General features: G+C 39.0%; 1 protein-coding gene across 1 annotated transcript in view; it reads right to left on the minus strand.

The window, feature by feature from the left end:
* Positions 1-4,000: 4,000 nt before the first annotated feature.
* Positions 4,001-19,770, minus strand: part of LOC117301749 — a 17,024-nt gene continuing 1,254 nt past the window's right edge. The window contains exons 2-17 of the mRNA XM_033785772.1: positions 16,763-16,894; positions 16,497-16,601; positions 14,712-15,080; positions 13,686-14,021; positions 13,141-13,449; positions 12,331-12,879; positions 10,632-10,893; positions 9,950-10,047; positions 9,324-9,581; positions 8,610-8,720; positions 7,847-8,034; positions 6,724-6,846; positions 6,044-6,155; positions 5,520-5,616; positions 4,737-4,836; positions 4,001-4,098 (exon numbers count right to left, since the gene is read on the minus strand). Of these exons, the coding sequence (XP_033641663.1) occupies positions 4,027-4,098; positions 4,737-4,836; positions 5,520-5,616; positions 6,044-6,155; positions 6,724-6,846; positions 7,847-8,034; positions 8,610-8,720; positions 9,324-9,581; positions 9,950-10,047; positions 10,632-10,893; positions 12,331-12,879; positions 13,141-13,449; positions 13,686-14,021; positions 14,712-15,080; positions 16,497-16,601; positions 16,763-16,894 (3,221 nt within the window). The 3' untranslated portion in view covers positions 4,001-4,026. The remainder of the gene's footprint in view (positions 4,099-4,736; positions 4,837-5,519; positions 5,617-6,043; positions 6,156-6,723; positions 6,847-7,846; positions 8,035-8,609; positions 8,721-9,323; positions 9,582-9,949; positions 10,048-10,631; positions 10,894-12,330; positions 12,880-13,140; positions 13,450-13,685; positions 14,022-14,711; positions 15,081-16,496; positions 16,602-16,762; positions 16,895-19,770) is intronic.

Raw genomic sequence — 19,770 nt, forward strand, 5'->3', positions numbered from 1 at the left:
CGGCATTCCGACCATTTCACATCGTTGTCAAGTTTTAACTTCTTATGCAATGTGACATCGCAATATTTGTACAAAAAGTAGGCCTATTTCTTAGATTTGTGTTTATAAGTTTAACGAAGACGCATTATTTCGATGGAAGTTTTGTATTTGTTTTTTTACTTTTGTTAAACTTTTGAAAACTGTATGGGTGACTCCTGGTCAAGAGACTTAAACAGAATGGAATTTTTTTTAAAGACAGTGCACACTATGGTAAATGTCAAAGACTACTCTTCACAGCTGGTGCATCAATTAACAAAGCTGTGAAATGTTGAGCTCAATCGGTCGTCGAAGTTGCGAGATAATAATGAAAGAAAAAAAACCCTTGTCACACGAAGTTGTGTGCTTTTAGATGCTTGATTTCGAGACATCAAATTCTAAATCTTAGGTCTCGAAATCAAATTCGTGGCAAAATACTTCTGTCCAAAACTACTCCACTTCAGTGGGAGCCGTTTCTCACAATGTTTTATACCACCAACCTCTACCCATAACTCGTTACCAAGTAAGGTTTGTGCTAATAATTATTTTGAGTAATTACTAATAGTGTCCACTGCCTTTAAATAAGATAAATTAAATACAAATAATTGTTACCTTTACTTTCATATGGAATTTTTGTAAACCTGACAGACGATTGCAAACCCTAGCCTTAGAACTCTGTGATTTTTGCCATCTGTAAATATCGGTTCAAATCTGCTTTGTAACATTATTTTGTCAAACAAGCACAAACCTTGGATCGGACGAGTTGGTCTATAAAAAGCGTTTGAAACTGTTTGTTATGGAATGCTTAGAAAGATGTTTTAAAAGATGTTTTAAAAGTAGAATATAATGATCTACACAAGCATCACTCAAAATTGCACGGTTTTCCTTTTACATCGCGAACTAACACGGTCGGCCATTTATGGGAGTCAAAAATTTGACTCCCATAAATGGCCGACCGTGTTAGTCGACGAGGTAAAAAGAAAACCACGCAATTTAGAGGCATATTTGTGTAGATAATTGTATTCTACTTTTACAACATCTTTCTACCCATATGCATTTTATAACAAACGGTTACCGGACGCTTTTTAAAGACCAACTCGACCGATCCAAGGCAACGTGTTCCTTTAATGGAGATTTATAATGAAGAAAGATTCAGTTTTAAACTTGGGAGGAAAACTAAAGAGTTATTCCAAAGAAAACCGGGGTCCTAGAGGTTGAAGGCGAGGGAAGATACCACTACGCCAACGGGTTAGCCTAATGTTGTATGGTAAAATATGTGGGCGCGTGTATCAATCAATGCATACTCTCCAGCAGTTCAGGATAACCTCAGTATCAAAAGTTATATTTCTATGCTGGCTATATTTTTATAATACTAAAAAAACAATAGCTTGACAACAAAGGTTTATAAAACAAACTCTATGTAATAGCTCTTGAATTAAAGTCACATGGAAAAGTACTTCAAATAATAACAAATACAACTATTTTAATACATATTTTGAAGGACAGTATCAATATAAAGTAAGAAAATCTAATGATATTTATAACAGTGAGGTGTTAAATTTTAATCAAAGTTTAAAAAAAGAAACAATGAACAAAACAGCAATAAAGCAAATTGGAAGCTCTTAAGGGTGATGAAAAGCCTTTTGGACGAAGTGCAAAACGCAAAGAGCTGTCTTCTGAAATAGTAGATGTTAGACTAAGGGATACCTCAAGATTGAACTTTTAGTTTAATAATAATGTCGTAAACGATTCAGGAGGCAGTCTGATTACTCTTAAGGTCATGTTAAAACGAGGCAACTTACATGCAACCAGTTCCAGGCAATCTCCAGTTATAAAAAACAAAACATTCACAAGTTCATGACCACATAAGTATCTGGGGGACAGTAAAAGACTGTAAGTGAATGTTGTACTACCTAAAAGCATGGTTTATACTTCCTGAGAATGGGAAGCAATTTTTTGACATCGCCATCACATAACAGCTGTTTTCGCAGCGAATGTTTCGCAGAACTTTAGCACAAGTTAACCGATGCGAACTATTCGTTGCCAACTTGTGGCGTCAAACATTTTATCACATTTGCATGAAGTACAAGTATGTGTTACAATTTGTTTTATACTAGAACTGTTGTATATAATTGTTGTTATAATTTCTTTTAAATGAACTTTTAGCTTCTATATTTTTCTATAACTTTTTTTACTTGTTTTATGTGGACAATAAAATGAATTTAGTTGAAGTTGAATTGAATATTAATTCAATATTCCCTTTAAGTGTCCAAGTGATTTTTTTTTTAAGTTGGGTCACTAGGTGGATTTGTGGTTTAAACAACCTTCAAAGATCTTTCAACCCCGTCAAATAAATAACACGTCAAATCATAATATATTTGTTGGGGTCGCTCATTTTCACACTTCTATACGACCGTGTAGTTTAGGCGATCTGGGGTCGAAGGTCGAGAGGGCGATGAGATAGTCTGAACGAGGGACTAGTTTTGTTTATGGTAGCCTGGTTTATATCTGATGTCACACTGAATGGCCCGAGGGCGATGAGATAGTCTGAACGAGGGACTAGTTTTGTTTATGGTAGCCTGGTTTATATCTGATGTCACACTGAATGGCCCGAGGGCGATGAGAGAATCTGAACGAGGGACTAGTTTTGTTTATGGTAGCCTGGTCTATATCTGATGTCACACTGAATGGTTCGAGAGCGATGAGACAATCTGAACCAGGGACTAGTTTTGTTTATGGTAGCCTGGTTTATATCTGATGTCACACTTCAAGGGCCCGATGCTCGTGAATTAATACGTCAGACCCATTCAATACAAAATGTACCTTTGACCTCGCATTCATCCCACATAGAGATTTGCAGTCAAGTCATACGCATATTTATGCATATAAAACAACACTACTTGCATAATGTACATAGTTTGTGTATAAAAACCGTTTCTATTTATTTTCAAGTTTATTTATTTGTTTAGGGGCCTATTTAAATTTGTTATCTTTTTTATTTCGGACATTTATTTATTTGTTTATTTGTTTTGTACTCTTTTATTGTTCACTGTTATTATTATTTTGTTATTATTTTTTTATTGAGTGAAACTCTTTTTAAACTGTTAAGGGACAGAAATGGTTGTGTCACCTGCCAATTTTCCATTTTTTATTTTGTATATATAAGTATATTTTCATATATTTATTTTGTTGATTGTTGGGATTAATTGTTTGCCCGTTGGGGTTACTTTGCATGTTAATTAATTCAGCATTTAGTTACCGATTTTTTAATATATTGGCCATGGCCACTGGAATTGAAGGCCTTCGGGCTACAGTTTTTAAGGTAAACTATTATTTTTTTTATTCCAGGCATATGTCACTGGCTTTTGTTCTGTTAATTTTTGTATTTTGTGTGTGTTCTAATGCCGAATAAATAATAAACATAATAATAGTAGTAATAATAAACATTGTACAAAATCGCTTGCAGACAAACGAAAGTTCAGCTGACAAACATTACCCTGCGTTGGACCAATCAAAGCACATATGGAAAGCATGCGACACTGCACGTTTGTGCAATGAAATAATTTGTATATAACTATTTGGTTTGCGGTAACACCATGACATGTGTGTATCTACTTGCCAGGTAGAGTATGTTTTTAGAGAACTGTCTTAAGTTTCTTTATTCTACTACCGCGGAGTAGATTCGGGTGTTCAGGAGACTTCTCAGTTCTGAAAAGAACTGTCCTGCTTTTTAACTACTACCCGGGCGGATGGTATTGAAAATAGGCTGGGACTACTACTTTAGCTTATAGGATCGTAATTAACTGTACTACCGCGGAGTCAGTTCTTAAATCGGTCTCAACGTTTCGACTAGCTTGCTCTAGTCATCGTCAGTATAGAGGTGAGGTTTACATTGATTCCTCACCATGCAATGCCTCAAATCCGAAATCATTGTATCAATTATAAACATAATTTGGGTTTGTCAAACCAGTGCCTGTCTTGCGGATAAAGACCGTGACAAGTCTTTCTCTTTCATAACTTCTCGTCTGGTACGTCCACGTCGTCGTAGATCACCTCGGCCAACTTATCAACACGAATGTATTCCTAATCAACAAACAAGAAACAGGTATACAAATTGATCAACATGATACATTTATTAATAATTTGCATTTGGTTATGTATTACCAGGGTACGGCCACACAGCTTACACAGGTTTCCAGAAGGGCACTGCATAAACTACCTACTAAAAAGCATTTAATTTCAATTGCGGTGTAGGCCCCTACGCGATTTTATTTCAGACAACACAACATCAACATTAAATAGGAGACCACTAAGGACTCAAGGTGGCAGCAGACTTACCAAGTGAACACATTATTTTGTCTCGTAAATGTGGCCATGCTTAGGCCGGGTCCGAATTGACGGCTTCAACTTTTCTTTTTGATAAGTACACTGTGTTCTTTCACGCGCGTTACACAACACACGGGACCTACAGCGTTACGTCCCATCCGAAGAACGAAGCATTAATGGTTAAAGTGTCTTGCTTAAAGGACACAAGTGTCACGACCGGGACGCTTACCCACACTCTGCTGATCAGAAAAGAAATACCAGAGCTTGCCGGTGATCTTATCCGCTCTGCCACGACATGTCATAATTTTTTTCTTTAAACTTCTTTAATTTAAATTTATTTATTTCCACATATTTATTACTTGACTTTTAACTGTTTATTTACAAAGTATACTCACCTCATAGTCGCTGTGCAATTTCCCCAGCTCCTTCGAAATTTCCGTGAAACTGCTCCGCTCCTGTGGATCTTTTTTCCAGCAACTCAACATGATACAGTATCTGAAAGAATTATGATAAAAGTATGAATTGTTTTGAGTAACAATCTTTGCAAGAAACAAACATTCTGGAAGTGAAATCAATTCAGTAACATTTATTTTAATGCTGTCATACAGTACGTCGAAATTACAAAATGCAATAGTGAGATAATTTGATAATTGGTAAATACTCAAATTAATTGTTATGATAACAATTTACTTGGTAACGAGCAATGGAGAGGTTGAGAAACGGCTCCCTCCGAAGTAATGTAGTTTTCGAGAAAGAAGTTATTTTCCACTAAACTATTTGAATTTGGTTTCGAGACCTCAGATTTAGATTTTGAGGTTTCGAAATCAAGCATCTGAAAGCACACAACTTCGAGTGACAAGGGTGTTTTTTTCGTCCATTATCATCTCGCAACTTCGACGACCAGACTTCAAGTTTAAACGTTTGTTATTCAGTGCGTATGTTGAGATACACCAAGTGAGGAGACTGGTCTTTGAAAACTACTTATAGGTGTCCAGTGTCTTTAAGCGAGATGAGTATACCGATGCGCCTCAAAGCTCGGTTGGTAGAGTATCTACCCGGAGTATCAGGGGTCTTGGGTTTAATCCCAATGAGGAACATTTTCTCCCATCTCATGTTTGAAAATGGTTCACTTACACAGATAAATATGATATTTTCAAGTTATTTAAAATTGAACTCACAGTTGTTGCTTGCAGCACGCTGGTTTGGGCATACGGTACCCCGATCTTAGCTTACTCAACATCGTCTGAATCCCAAGAAGTGGATATGGCCGGGCACCTATACATAAACAAAGGTTTGAATAAAAACACCCAATTCTGCAGCGATGTATAATCACTTAACGGTTCACCTAGGCCAGGCCGTTAGAGACGTAAGATTTATATCAATGACTAGCGAGGAAAACTTGGGGCCATGTCACAGGAGGCAATTAACAGACTACCAGTTCCAGGCAATCTCCATGAAGAAAAAGCATTCACGTTGCAATGTTCGCCTATCGCTCTTGTGGATCGATAAGACAATGTTTTAAATTTGACTCATGTGCTACCAAGGTGATCCTGTGCACCATAATGGTTGCCTCAAAGTTGCCTGCAAAAGTTGCCTTGTGTGTCGACGAGACCAATACACTGCAAACAAACTGGGGGTGCCACTACGGCATGAGTGTTGTCACATATAATATATAAAACTAAGCAGTTATTATAATTCTCACCAAAGGTAACGATCTCCCACAGCAGGATCCCGAAAGACCATACGTCACTCTTTGTTGTGAACACGTCATCGACTAGTGATTCTATGGCCATCCAGCGAATGGGCAGAGGTCCCTGTCAAATACAACAATTCCAATAATATTAATTTAACTAAAGACAATACCCAAGTGTGTGTGTGTGAGTCTGTGGGAGGGGGGGCACTGAAACACCAAATCGACAAGGCTTCTGGGTGTCGAACCGGGGTCCACAGAGGTGGAATGCTGGGAAAGGAACCACTGAGCAAACCTGACTGCCCTATATAACAAGATGAATAGGACACAACAAGAAATGTTCAGTTTTTGATGTGGGAGAAAGAAAAAAAAAGTGGGAAAACCTACGCAATTAGGTCAGGACTGAAACCCAATCCACTTTGGTCTGATGTGGGATTCGAACCGGGGTCCACAGAGGTATGAAGGGCACAAACAGAAATCACTGAGGCAACCTGATAACAAGATGTCATGCAAACAATGTGCAATCTGTTTTTCACTATTTATCGAGTGACCCAGATGGGCGATCAATCTCAAACTTCTACAGGTTTGTCAGTTTATGTATACGGTGGATTACATAAAGTGCCTACACTGTCAGCAACTGTTTTGTTAGCAATACGAAATATGTAATGTTTCTTTTAACAAAGGGGACACACCTGTGATTGTCGCTGGTAGATGCGGACATTCATGACGTCACGGGCCAGTCCAAAGTCAGCCACCTTACAGACCATGTCTTCACTTACCAGAACGTTGCGGGCAGCCAGATCACGATGGATACACTGAGGGATCAAAACAAATGGAAAACCATGAGGTGTAAAACATTGGTAATCATTAAGTGCCACGTTTCTTAGAAAATATGTTGGGTATATTTGAACGTTTCATTCGTCCATCGGATGGGACTGCCGAAAAGAGAAGCGGTTCGCCCCGGTGTTCCTGGCTGTGGCTGTTGAATGCACCGTACATATTGTAGACCCTTATAAGGTGCTACAAAATTGGGTATCAGAATTCATAACTTTAATAACCTATCTTTCTGTAAAAATGTATATTCCAAGCGCCTTCAGTACCTTGTTGGTAGATACGTGCGCCGCTTGTAGAAGACTTCGCCAATATTATACTGTTATACCCCACCACCAATGTATCATTATCTTGATGAGTTTACAAGAAATTGATTTAACACAAATATTTTACAAATTTTTATTGATTTCATTTATCATGTCTCAATCAAAAGCATTTGACGGTTTCTGTTTGGGGGATTTACAACAAAGGGCGCCACCAATAGTTTGTATCGGAGAGGTCTTTTTCAAAAAGGGAGTCATGACAATTTGAAAGGAAATGTCAGTTTTGTATCTGTATAATGTATCTTTATTTTTCATTCAATATGGTTGTCGCTGTATGTTTGGTGCTAGTAAAGACCAGCTTAACACTGTTTCAGTACGCACATTAAGATGTTTTTTGTTTTTTTTACAAAGGAGATCATAGCTACCATCTGCTTACGTGTCTAATACCCGCCACCCTCCGAATGCGCAAGAATAGACTTTTAATCACATGGTGTGGCCATCTTGATTTTACTCCAATATCAGACCCATTGTAATTAACCAAACCGAGGCACGAAGAAACAACTAGCCTTGAACCATGTGTTTGCAATGACCATTATGTTTCATTACAGCTGGATCAGGGCCGGAACAAGATGGCCCTAACATCCCGATAAAGGACTTTAATGACCTCTAATGAAGCGAACTCTAATGAAGCGAACTCTAATGTCGTATATGAACCAGTTACATTTTGAGAAGATAAAAACTCCATTCCACTGGCCACATCTTTGGCAAACTTGACGAATGTCTTTGAAGGGTTTTCCTTCAGGCCAGGAAGGTCCGTGGGCGCTGAACCCATCACGGCTGTTTTACAGGATCCTAGTAACGTTTTCAAGTCACCTCTGGACATGTACTCCACTATAACATAAATGGGATCTGTTTCCAAAGTGAGGAAAAAAACACAAATATACATAAATCAAAATTATTAAAGACACTGGACACTTTTGGTTATTGTCAAAGATCAGCCTTACTTGGTGTGTCTCAACCTATGCCTAAATAACAAACCTGTGAAAATTTGAAATCAATTGGTCGTCGAAGTTGCAAGATAATAATGGAAGAAAAATATACCCTTGTCACACGAACTTGTGTGCTTCCAGATGCTTGATTTCGGGACCTCAAACTCTAATTCTGAGGTCTCAAAATCAAATGTGTGGAAGATTACTTCAGAGGGAGCCGTTTCTTACACTGTTTTATATTGTCAACAGCTCTCCATTGCTGGTTACCAAGTAAGTTATCATGCTATTGTAATAATTTTGAGTAACTTCCAACAGGTGTCCACTGCCTTTAAGCGAATGGTATCATTTGGTTCCGAAATCCAAGACACCGGAATCAACTACGGGGTAACGGAGTGATAGCAACGGAGAGATAGTATAAACAATGCCAGATTTTACTTTTCAACAACTAAAGTCAAGTTTGATTGAGAGCAAAACTATTTTGTACGTGCATCTTACCAATCTTCGTACAGTGTCCAAGCAATGTGATTATGTTCGGATGTGGGCCAAGTTTCTTCATGAGACGCAACTCTTCAAGAAGTTCACTTCTTGCACAATCATCCGCATCCTCTGAAAATGAACCCCAAAGATGTACTCCAACCAATTAAACTCAAATGTTGTACATCAACAGTTTGTATACCCCAATGTTGTACTCCAAAAAAAAGATACAAACATCATACACTCCAAAACCGTGGTATCCCAACAAATAAACCCATACTTTTTACTCCAACACGGCCCAACTGTTTTACTCCATCATATACATCCCGGTCTTGTACAGTCCAACAAATAAATTCCAAAGTTTTACTCCAACAAATATATACACTAAATTCCAACAAATAAACCCGTACACAGATTCCAACAAAATGACCCAAACGTTTCATTTCAACAAAACATATGTATGGTCCTAACTCCAACAAAATCCCAATCCCAACGTTGTACATCAACAAATAAATCCTAACATGATACCCAATCAAATAAACACCATAGTTCAACTTCAACAAATGTACCCCCCCCCAAAAAAAAAAAAAAAAAATAAATAAATAAAATAAAATAAATGCCAACGTGTCAATCAAAAAAAAAAAAAACTCCGATTAACTCCAACAAATACATCAAAATGTTTCATTCCAACTTTATAGACATATTTTTACAAAGATGTGAAATCTGAAATGTTACCTTTGAGAGTTTTAACAGCTACTTTCTTACGTTCCTCTGAGCTATCAATCCCAAGAGCTATCCCCTGTAGAACTCTCCCAAAGGCACCTCTGCCAAGTTCCTTTTCAATCCAGATTCGATGTCTTGGAAATTTGAGGCTAGGGCCCACGTTGTGATATTCGTTGATGAAGGAGAGTCTCGGAGAGAGACTGGCGGCTGGATCATGTATCTTAGTCACATAGGCTCTAAGCCCATCTGTTTCCCTCAGAGGAATATTATCTGAAGCAGAAATACAGGACGTTTGGATTCGTTTTTGTTGTTGATGATCTTCACATCAAGGGAACTCGGCAAACTCCAACAAGGGGATATAAACACCAAGCTGGCAACAACCAATCTCTCTCATACAAATATTAGTTTAACGTCTATGATTATGAATTTTACAAATCAAGAAATTGTGATTCGGTAACTAGACGACAATATTTATTTTAGTCATTGTGAAATCAGCGGTTAGCTGGGGGATTCGAACCCACAACCTTGTGATTGCATGACCAGCAATCTAACCACTTGACCACGGTGACTAAGAAGTTTGAAATTCCTATTTTTTGCTAAGCAGAAAACTGTATGTATAATAATTTCATGTTATTTACCACTGGGATGTTCATTCTCTAGTTCGCCAATAGATGTATCGCTGCCGGTTTTCTGTAGAGTGTCCTCTTCTTTGAATTTATTTGGTTCCAGATATGTCCTTTCAAACAAATAAAAATAAACAATGTTTAATTCAGAACAATACAGTGACAGTCACAATAAGGTTGGGCATTTTAGGCATATGAGGTTGGACATATTATGACGTCAACCTCTCGATGAGGCAAAATGAGGTAACTCTAGTAAAAAGGAGTTGTTTTCTTTTATAGGTAGCCTGGACATTTGACGTCACACCTCCAGGCACGTGAATAACGCCAGAGAGTCACGTGGCCCTCTATGTATACCGTTGATATCGCCAATGGTACTAAATGGTATACCATTGGCAGAGCCAATGGTGTTGAATGCTACACCATTGGCCCATACCATTGTATTGAACGGTATATTGTACTGCATTATATACCATTGGGTTTTGAATGGTATACCATTGGCTAGACCAATGGTGTTCAATGGTATACCATTGGTATCACCAATGGTACTGAATGGTATACGTTGGTAGAGCCAAGAGGAAATTTTAGTAAAGTGTTCTGCTCAAGTGTCACGACGGGATTCGAACCCACACTCCGATGACTTAACCATCAGAACTAGATGTTGATGCTATTAACCGAAAACATTTTGAAATGCCCTTACCCGTCATCGTCACCAACATCTACCGTGGAACTGGCACAAACTGCGGTAGTCACTGCTCTCTGTTTGGTGCGTGTTCTTATTTTCATTCCCGCGTAAATGCTCAACAAGATCACAGCCAAAAGCGCCACCAGCGGTCCTGCTATCCATGTGATAATCCGAGTTAAGTTAGGATTCTCCTCCATCTGCTCACCAACCACTGTTGACAAAGTTCCCAGCTGCTCAACATTTTCTGTTGACATATTTTCTACCTGTTTATCATCCTCTGTTGGCAAAATATAGATCAATTTAAAAGTACAATTTGAATGGATGAAATTGGTGAAGCCTTCACATTGAAGATTGAAGAATATTTTTTTTAATTGTATGCCAGACACACAAGTCGCCAGACACACAAAGCATGAAGGCCACTTCAAGATGTGGGCTACAATCACTTATTTTTGCAGGGGCTGTTGCCACCTACTCCTGGGGCTGAAACAGGGTTACCCCCTTAACAGTCAATACGGATGTAGGCTTGGGTATCATCCATCAGAAGCCTGGCTGGTAGAGCAGAAAGCACTATGCAACACAACTTAACGTAACAATTATAGTGTATTGCTTACAAAAGGACACAAGTGTCATGACCGGGAATCGAACCCACAATCTGGTGATCAAACACCAGAGTTTCAATCCGGTGATCTTATTACCGCTAGGCCATGACACGCCACTCAACTATATAAACTACTACACAAACTACTACACATGGGCAAGTCGTTAAAGTCACCTGGAAGTGGTATTTTTTTTACAAATAAAGCTTTTGTCATTAATATATGTGTTTTGATGAGTGGAATGTGAATAAACAGTTGACTAAGGTTTTAAAAAATCAGTTCTTATGTTATTTACAAATTTAACAGTAGACCCCGACCCGAGAGGGCGCTGTTCGTGACTTCAATCGAGGCAGACTTTGCCTGTAATGCGTAGAGTAAACGCAATTGCAAAGTACATGTACGGACCAAGTCGTGAGTTTGTACGTTTCAAAAATAAAAATTCTTGCTTTTTTCCGGCAACGCCGACCAGTTTTTGCAAAGTTTTTGAAACACTTTTGAAATGTACCAACTCACGACTTGGACGTACATGTACTTTGTGTGTTTACTATACACATTGCAGGCAAAGTCTGCCTCGATTGACGTCACAAAAGGGGTAGGGGAGTCAGCCCCCAAAATAACTTATATATTTTTTAAACATATAAATCGCGACAAACAATTACTAAACAAATTGTTTTACTGTTGGTAAGCATATACTCTTATGTTTGAAAGAAAAAAATTCTATTTCCAGGTGACTTTAATGTCGTTATAGCGTAAAACACACCCAGTAGCTAGCTCTCCACGACAAAAGACAACTGCTCTCGCAATATCACGACTCCAGCGAGGCTCATGCCTTTTCGACTGCTCTCCCTTATGAGGCAAAAGTCCGGCTACAGCTACGGCTTCGGCTGTTGCTTAGGGTGTTGCTAAGGACGTTAGCTGTAGTCGTAGCTGTGGCCAGAGATGCAGACACGGCCTTACAGGCGACAACTCCGGACAAATTTACAAGAAAAAGTGTTCAATGTTCAATCTTCTTCAACAAGTGATCTACAAAAAGTGTGGCGTAATGGATTCTTTTCCGTTTGGGACGTACACAATCGCAAAATTAAATTGCGTTTTTATTTAAAGATATTCAAACTTGCCTTTTGTTTGACTTGTTGGCGACACATAGTTAGTTACGTTGATTGCAACGGACAGAGCCAACGACGGGGCGACAACCTGTCCATATGACGTACACACCACGTGATATTCACCGTCACGGATACTGTTTGGAGACAATATCATCGTGCTTATTGTATCCATTGTGTGTCGATCGTCGGTGCTTTGTCGAACAGTCTGTACTTCTACTTGGTAGGTGGTGTTTCCGATGTGCCAGTGAAGGTCGACACCTGGTCTGGCTCCAATGGCTGTACAGACAAACGTGTTTGCTGCAGACCCATTCAGATAAAAAGGCGCGTCACCAGGAGGTGACGTCACAAGAACCGGCACGTCAGAGGATGACGTCACGTGAACCGACACATCAGAGGATGACGTCACGTGAACCGGCACGTCAGAGGATGACATCACGTGAATCGGCTGGTCATATGATGAAGTCACGTAAGCAGGCGCTCCAGGGGATGACGTCACTTGAATCGGCACGTCAGAGGATGATGTCACACCATTTACAGACATTGTGATACGCTTCACAGCAACTTCAAGAAACGAAAAAATAAAGTTAGAGGAGGGCCATGGGTGCATTTCACAAAGAGTTAAGACTATAGTGTAATCGTCTTCAGATTTTAATAACTTCTATAGGACTAAGGCTAGTAGGACAATATTTGTGAAATTGACCCCAGCTTCACAAAGCTGATCAACTACAACATTGTCGCTCAGTTGTCATTATAAAGAAAGGGCCCTGATTTGAACAAAAATAAGGCCCAAGAAATAAATAACGAGTTTAAAACTATTTTTACCTTCCACGTTCAGTGTTGCTTCTTGAATATCGCCATTTATCTGACACGTGTAGATCCCTGCATCCTCAGGCTGTGCATTGGTGACGAGGAGATCCATCTGACCAATGCAACGATCGGTACTGTTAATATCAAAATTATCGTATTTTGCGTCATTTCGCAAGATGCTTTGAAACGCAGCAAAGTTTACATTGTTGTTTACCCAGGCAGAGAAGCTAATTGGTACACAATGTCCTGCTCTGCATGACAAACTGACTGTGGCGTTCGTCATGACTGTGACGTCACTCGGTCCGGTGAATGACCCACTATCCTCTAAATACGAAAACAAAACCACACAAACAAATTAATAAAAACCATTGACTATTCGTGCTGCAATATTCCTTTACACGAAAGCAACAATGCAAGGCCGCGTCTAAGCCTCGCTAGCTCAGCTAGCTCAGCTACAAAAGAATCCCTGCAGTGGCCGCCATCTTTAATACCAAGTAAAGTTAGTATGCTAACAATTATTTTTGAGCAAATGCCAATAGTGTCCAGTGCCTTTGACTCACCTTGTACTCTCAAAGTAACGCGTCGAGAGTAGTGGTTATGAATTTGCTGGCCGGAAACACGGCATTCGAGCTCATATCTCTCGTTGCATCCCCGTCCGGAGAGACTCAACACCCCAATCGTATCAGTTGTGTTCACATTAATGCTGTTCACTCGTGTAGTTTCGGTACTGTTCATGATCTTAGACGTTTTGCTGTCGTACCAAGTAACTGATACTGAAGGCCTGGCCCCCAAAGCAGTGCAATTAAGTGTCACTCTATCCGATTCTGCAACCACAACAGGTGTGTCAGCATTTGCCAGTTCACCATCAACCGTAACAGTAATATTTTTCACATCACCTACAAAAATTACAAGAACTAAAACATAAGCAAATGTTTTGCATGATTTTCACCATAAACATGCCTGAGAGTAACAAACGCATTTGGATATATCTTTGGTTACGTGGTAGCTGGACGCCATTTTGTGTCCAAAAAAGCACATCTCATTTGCAGTCTTGTCTGGCACCGTATGTTTCTTTACCGAAATAGGACTCTTGATCGCAAGTTGTCGCAACTTTCTCATCAACACAGAGCTCTGTGGATATTCAATAAAGCGCGCCACCAATAGCTTTCCATATGTCACACCGTCACATTCAAAGATGGCTGTGAACCAAACATCTGACGTCATCACAAATTTGCACGGATGTTCTAACAGCTCAATGCAATCTCAAATTGGATCTCTATTGCAACGTCACAGGCCGAGGTTTTACCAACCGAGGTTGGAAAACTATGGAAAGCCATGAATGCAAAACAAAAATAGATGACCACAGTTTGTAACAATGTCACACAACTATTGAAAAAATGGTTTGAATTAGTTGAAAACAAAGCAACCAATCAGTGGAGATACTTTATCATTTGGAAACTTCTCAAAAACTACGTTACTTCAGAGGGAGCCGTGCTCTCTATTGCTCGATACCGAGTAAGTTTTTATGCTAACGATTATTTTGAGTAATTACCAATAGTGTCCAGTGTTCTTAAACCTTATCTTACCATAAACATAAAGTCTCACACTGATGGAAATACCCGGATGTCCTTCACTGTTTAAAGCTTGACACTCTAGCAGTTTATCGTGATGGGACCAAGTTGCCGTAAACAACATCTCACTTGTACTAGTTGTTAAACCGTCCATACCAACATCGTCTTGGCTGCTATACGTCATTTCTGGCAGGCCACGCCCATCAATCAGCCAACTAAATGACGCCCCGGGATTAATGCTTGGTACTGAGCAGTTAAATTTTCGAACTTCTCCTTCTACCAGATAGGAAGTATCTTCCTCTCCTTTTACCAGATGGGAAATACCATCAGATGAAGCGTACACATTTTCCGTCGAGTCCGATAGAGTGATACTAGATGGGAGAACTAAAATAAAAAGAGAACTTTTAATGAAGACGTCATCTAAAACAGCGGCTTCGGCTTTTTGGCTACGGCTGACTTTGCTTCAATATACCGTTAGAAAGTACGTGTTTTTTGTTCTCTTTCTCGCAGTAAAGCCACTGATCTCCATAGAGATCAGTGGCTAAAGCAATGTACGTTGGACCAAAGTGGTACCTATTAGGATCAAGGTCGGGTGGCGACTAAACTTGACTAGATTGACTACTAACCAGAAACCATTCAAGGCACCTGGAAATAGAATTTGTTTTCTTCAAACATTAGAGTATATGTTCTTCACGAACAATAAAATAACTTTTTGAGTAATTGTTTTTAACGATTTGTATGTTTAAACAAATAAATAAAGCAGTGTGGGGGTGACTCCGCCTACCCCTTTTGTGACGTCAATCGGGGAAGACTTTGCCTCGATCGAACATCGAACACACGTACGTGCAAGTACATTCAAGTCCTAGTCGTGAGTTTTTACGTTTGGAAAAAGTTTTTTTCTTGCATTTTCCGGCAATGTCGACCAGGTGTATTGCTGCTGCTGGTCAGTTTGCCAAGTTGTCTGGTCCGTCGTCTTTTCCAGCGCTGTACAGCAAACACTTCTAGCCGTCGTGCTTCAAGAATCCGGAATACACTTCACATTTTGACATGAAGAGAAAAGTTCTTTTCTAAAACATGACGCTATCCCAATAATTTGTCCAGCTAGTGGGGAAGTCGAAGAAGGTACCTGAAAGACGTAATGTACCTAAAGGAGCATTTGCCTAACGTGAAAAAAAATCAGGTATTGTTCTTAGCTTGCGCCAAGCGTCACTATGTTGTGTTGGCACTGCATGCGAATCATCGTGCCTCGATTGACGTCACGAACAGCGCCCTCTCGGGTCGGGCTTTGTTTTCAAATGTGTAAATAACATGGAAACTAATTTTGTTAAACTTTAGTTAATGGTTAATTCATATTTCACAAATCAAAACACATATTTTAGTGACAAAAGCTTTTTACAAAATACGAGGTGACTTTCAGCAAAGGGAAATTCACTTCATCTGACCATGCACAACAGGAGCATGTCGTCGACTAATGGTAAATTTGAGGAGCTACGTCACAGTTTCTGGCCATGTCTAGTCGCTCACCCGAATTTGCTTCAAAATGTTCGATTTCGCGCGAGACTCGCAACAGTATAAAACAAAGAAGAAATTAAGTGAAGTCAAAAAGAAATATTTGCAAATTTGATTCACTCGGCTTTGGTGTTCACAGGACTACTTGACTTGTAATGCTAACAGAGATAACAATACATTATTATTTGTATTTATTCGGCATAAAAACACATACAAAATACAAACAAAAACAAAACAAAACAAAAGCCAGGGAATTATGCCGTTTAGGACTCATCGAATGTAAATACTTACCGTTTACAAGCAGTTGTGTTTTGCTTTGACTGTACTTCCGTGACCTTTCATCAGTAATCTTACTGACAATGACTTGAACAAAACATTGATAGATTTTATGATTGTCTGAACGAAAACGAACCGAAGTAATGGTCAGAACACTTCGGTTCATTGTAGAATCCATAGCGATACGGTACCTAGACGCCGCGTCACTTGTCAAATACGGAGCAGGGTCTCCTTTGTCGAAGCTTGACAAGAAGATGTAAGAATCTTGTTCTTGAACGTACTCGCGCCAGGTGAGGCGGCGGAATGTGTATGTCTCATCGGGATACCGTAGTTACATGTAATGCTAGTAGATGTTCCATCAGTTACAGTAAGTGTAGGTTGCATTGTGACAGTCACATGATAACAATCTGAAACTGTTAAAAAAGAACAAAGGGTCAATTTAAATTCAAATTTGGGTTGAGCAAATAACAATTTTGACAAGCGGGAGTTCAATGCAAAGCAGTCTTTTCCATTGTATATTATAATTTTTCTGTCCTGTAAAAAGGCTATTGACTCCAACCATTCACCTTTTTTTTGTTACGACAATGGAAATTAATACAACTTTGTTCGGCTTAAAGGCACTGGACACCATTGGTTGTCAAAAACCAGTCGTCTCACACTTGGTGTGTCTCATAATGCACAAGTAACAAACCTGTGAAAATTTGAACTCAATTAGTCGTCGAAGTTGCGAGAGAATAATGGAAGCTGAGGTCTCGAAACCAACTCAAATATTTTAGTGAGAACAATATTACTGGGTTCAAAAACCTACGTCACTTCAGTAGAGGGTGCTGTGTCTCGCATAGTTTTTTACTATCAACTGCTCTCCATTGCTTGTTACCAATTAAGTTTTTGTGCAAACATATGTTTTTAGTAATTATCAACAGTGTCCGACGCCTTTAAAGGCACTGATGGCAATATTGGTAATTACTCAAAATACGTTGAGATACACCAAGTGAGAACACTGGTCTGTGACAATCACCAAAGGTGTCCATTGCCTTTAAGGAGGAAAGTTGAACTGTTTAACTTAAACAAGGAAACTTGTTCACCAGCTACAAATAACTACATAACAGTTATGAACAAAAACAGAAAGAGACTACGCACTTTTCTTTTCAAAAGTGATTGATGTTTGGAATTTGCTAGTTGTTGCAAACTCAAGATACTTCCGGTTTGAAATTTTCAGACACGGTAACAGTTGTCAGTTATGGGTTAAAAAAGGCACTGTGAATACACAAATGCCTATAGTAAACACAAAGAAAATTCGATTCCTTCCCCATGTGATATCACAGGAATGAAAGTTTATGCTTTCCTGAATTTCAGATGATCCCTAAACGAAACGAACTGAAGCACGCCATCATTATCACTTGGAATAATACCGCATTTCCTGATTTGTGTTCATTTTTTTTTTTTTGCAAGGAATGTTTCAGTTTCAAAGATGGCCATTGAATTCGTGTTGTCGGTTTGGTGTTTTGCTGTTTGTTTGCTGGTTTGTTTAGGGTGTTTAAAGGAATAATACAGAATTGTTGAGAAACAAAAGCGTGAAGATCACAGATTTACATCAAACTTACACGGTCTAATGATGATAATAGTAGAAAACATCCATTGAAATATTTCTGTCTGAAAATAATGTCATATTTGTTGAGAAATAACTTATCTAGGTTCGTGTTTGGAGTTTATCGCTCAGTGAGCGTTTTATTAATTTTCTTTTTGCATCGATGTCATGCAAAATGTGCAATCGGTTTTTCACTTTTCTCTCGTGACCCAGATGGCCGATTGATCTCAAACTTCTACAGGTTTGTCAGTTTACGTATAAGGTGGATTACATAAAGTGCTTACACTGCAAGCAACTGTTTTGTAGCAAACTTACACTGCAAGCAAATGTTTTGTAGCAAAACCAATTCTTTAATGTTCCTTTAAAGGCACCTGGAAATATATATTTTTTCTATTCAAACATTAGAGTATATGTTCCTGAACAATAAATATTTTTTTTTAGTAATTGTTTTTGACGATGTATATGTTTAACAAATTAAATAAAGTTGTGTGTGGGGGTGACTCCGCCTACCCCTTTTGTGACGTCAGTCGAGGAAGACTTTGCCTCCATCGAACATCGAACACACGTACGTGCAAGTACATTCAAGTCCTGGACGTGAGTTTGTACGTTTGAAAAAGTGTTTTCTTGCGTTTTTCCGGCAATGTCAACCAGGTGTATTGCTGCTGGATGCAGCAAAACAACTAAAGATGGTGTCAGTTTGCCAAGTTGTCCGGTCCGACGTCTTTTCCAGCGCTGTGCGGCAAACACTTCGAGCCGTCGTGTTCCGAGAATCCGGAATACACTACACATTTTGACATGAAGAGAAAAGTTCTTTTCTAAAACATGACGCCATCCCAATAATTTTTCCAGCTAGTGGGGAAGTCGAAGAAGGTACCTGAAAGACGTACCTGAAAGGAGCATTTGCCTAACGTGAACAAAATCAGGTATTGTTTCAACTTTGAGGGCATGTTTTTAGCTTGCGCCAAGCGTCACTATTGTGTTTGGCACTGCATGCGATTCATCGCGCCTCGATTGACGTCACGAACAGCGCCCTCTCGGGTCGGCCTTTTTTTCCATTTGTAAATAACATGGAACTAATTTATGTAAACCTTAGTTAGTTGTTTTCATATTCCACTCATCAAACAATATTTAGTGACAAAAGCTTTATTTTGACAAAATACCACTTCCAGGTGACTTTAAGAAGGAGAAAAGTTGAACAAGAAAACGAGAGTATAAACATGCAAAGATTCATTACATGAATATTGACCACTTTTTTGGACCAGTAATCCATCCTTTCATCCTTTCCTAACCACTTTACTCCTTAACCACCGATTGTTTTAAAATAGAAACTTTGATTGGCTAGAATTTTCCCGTTTTTTTCTGGATCCTTCCCTTAATCCCTCCCACCCCCTTTTTTTTCTATGAATGGATGTATAATAATAATGATAATAATGAAAACTTATAAAGCGCACAAATCCATAAAAGTGCTCATGGCGCTAAAACAAACAACAACATTAATTATATACCATAACAAAAAAATTCAAACGTAAGCCTTAGTTGAGAAAAAATCTAGAACATGTGGCATAGAAGTACTGTACAAACGATACTAGAAACTGCCATCTTGCTGCCTTGAGTTCGATTACCTCTTGCACGACACAAAACACTAATCGTGGATCGATTTCACATCAAAGAGTTAGGTGGAGATATTACAAACGTAGGCTA

Source organism: Asterias rubens, chromosome 17 (assembly GCF_902459465.1).
Source record: "Asterias rubens chromosome 17, eAstRub1.3, whole genome shotgun sequence".
Classification (NCBI taxonomy): Eukaryota; Metazoa; Echinodermata; class Asteroidea; order Forcipulatida; family Asteriidae; genus Asterias; species Asterias rubens.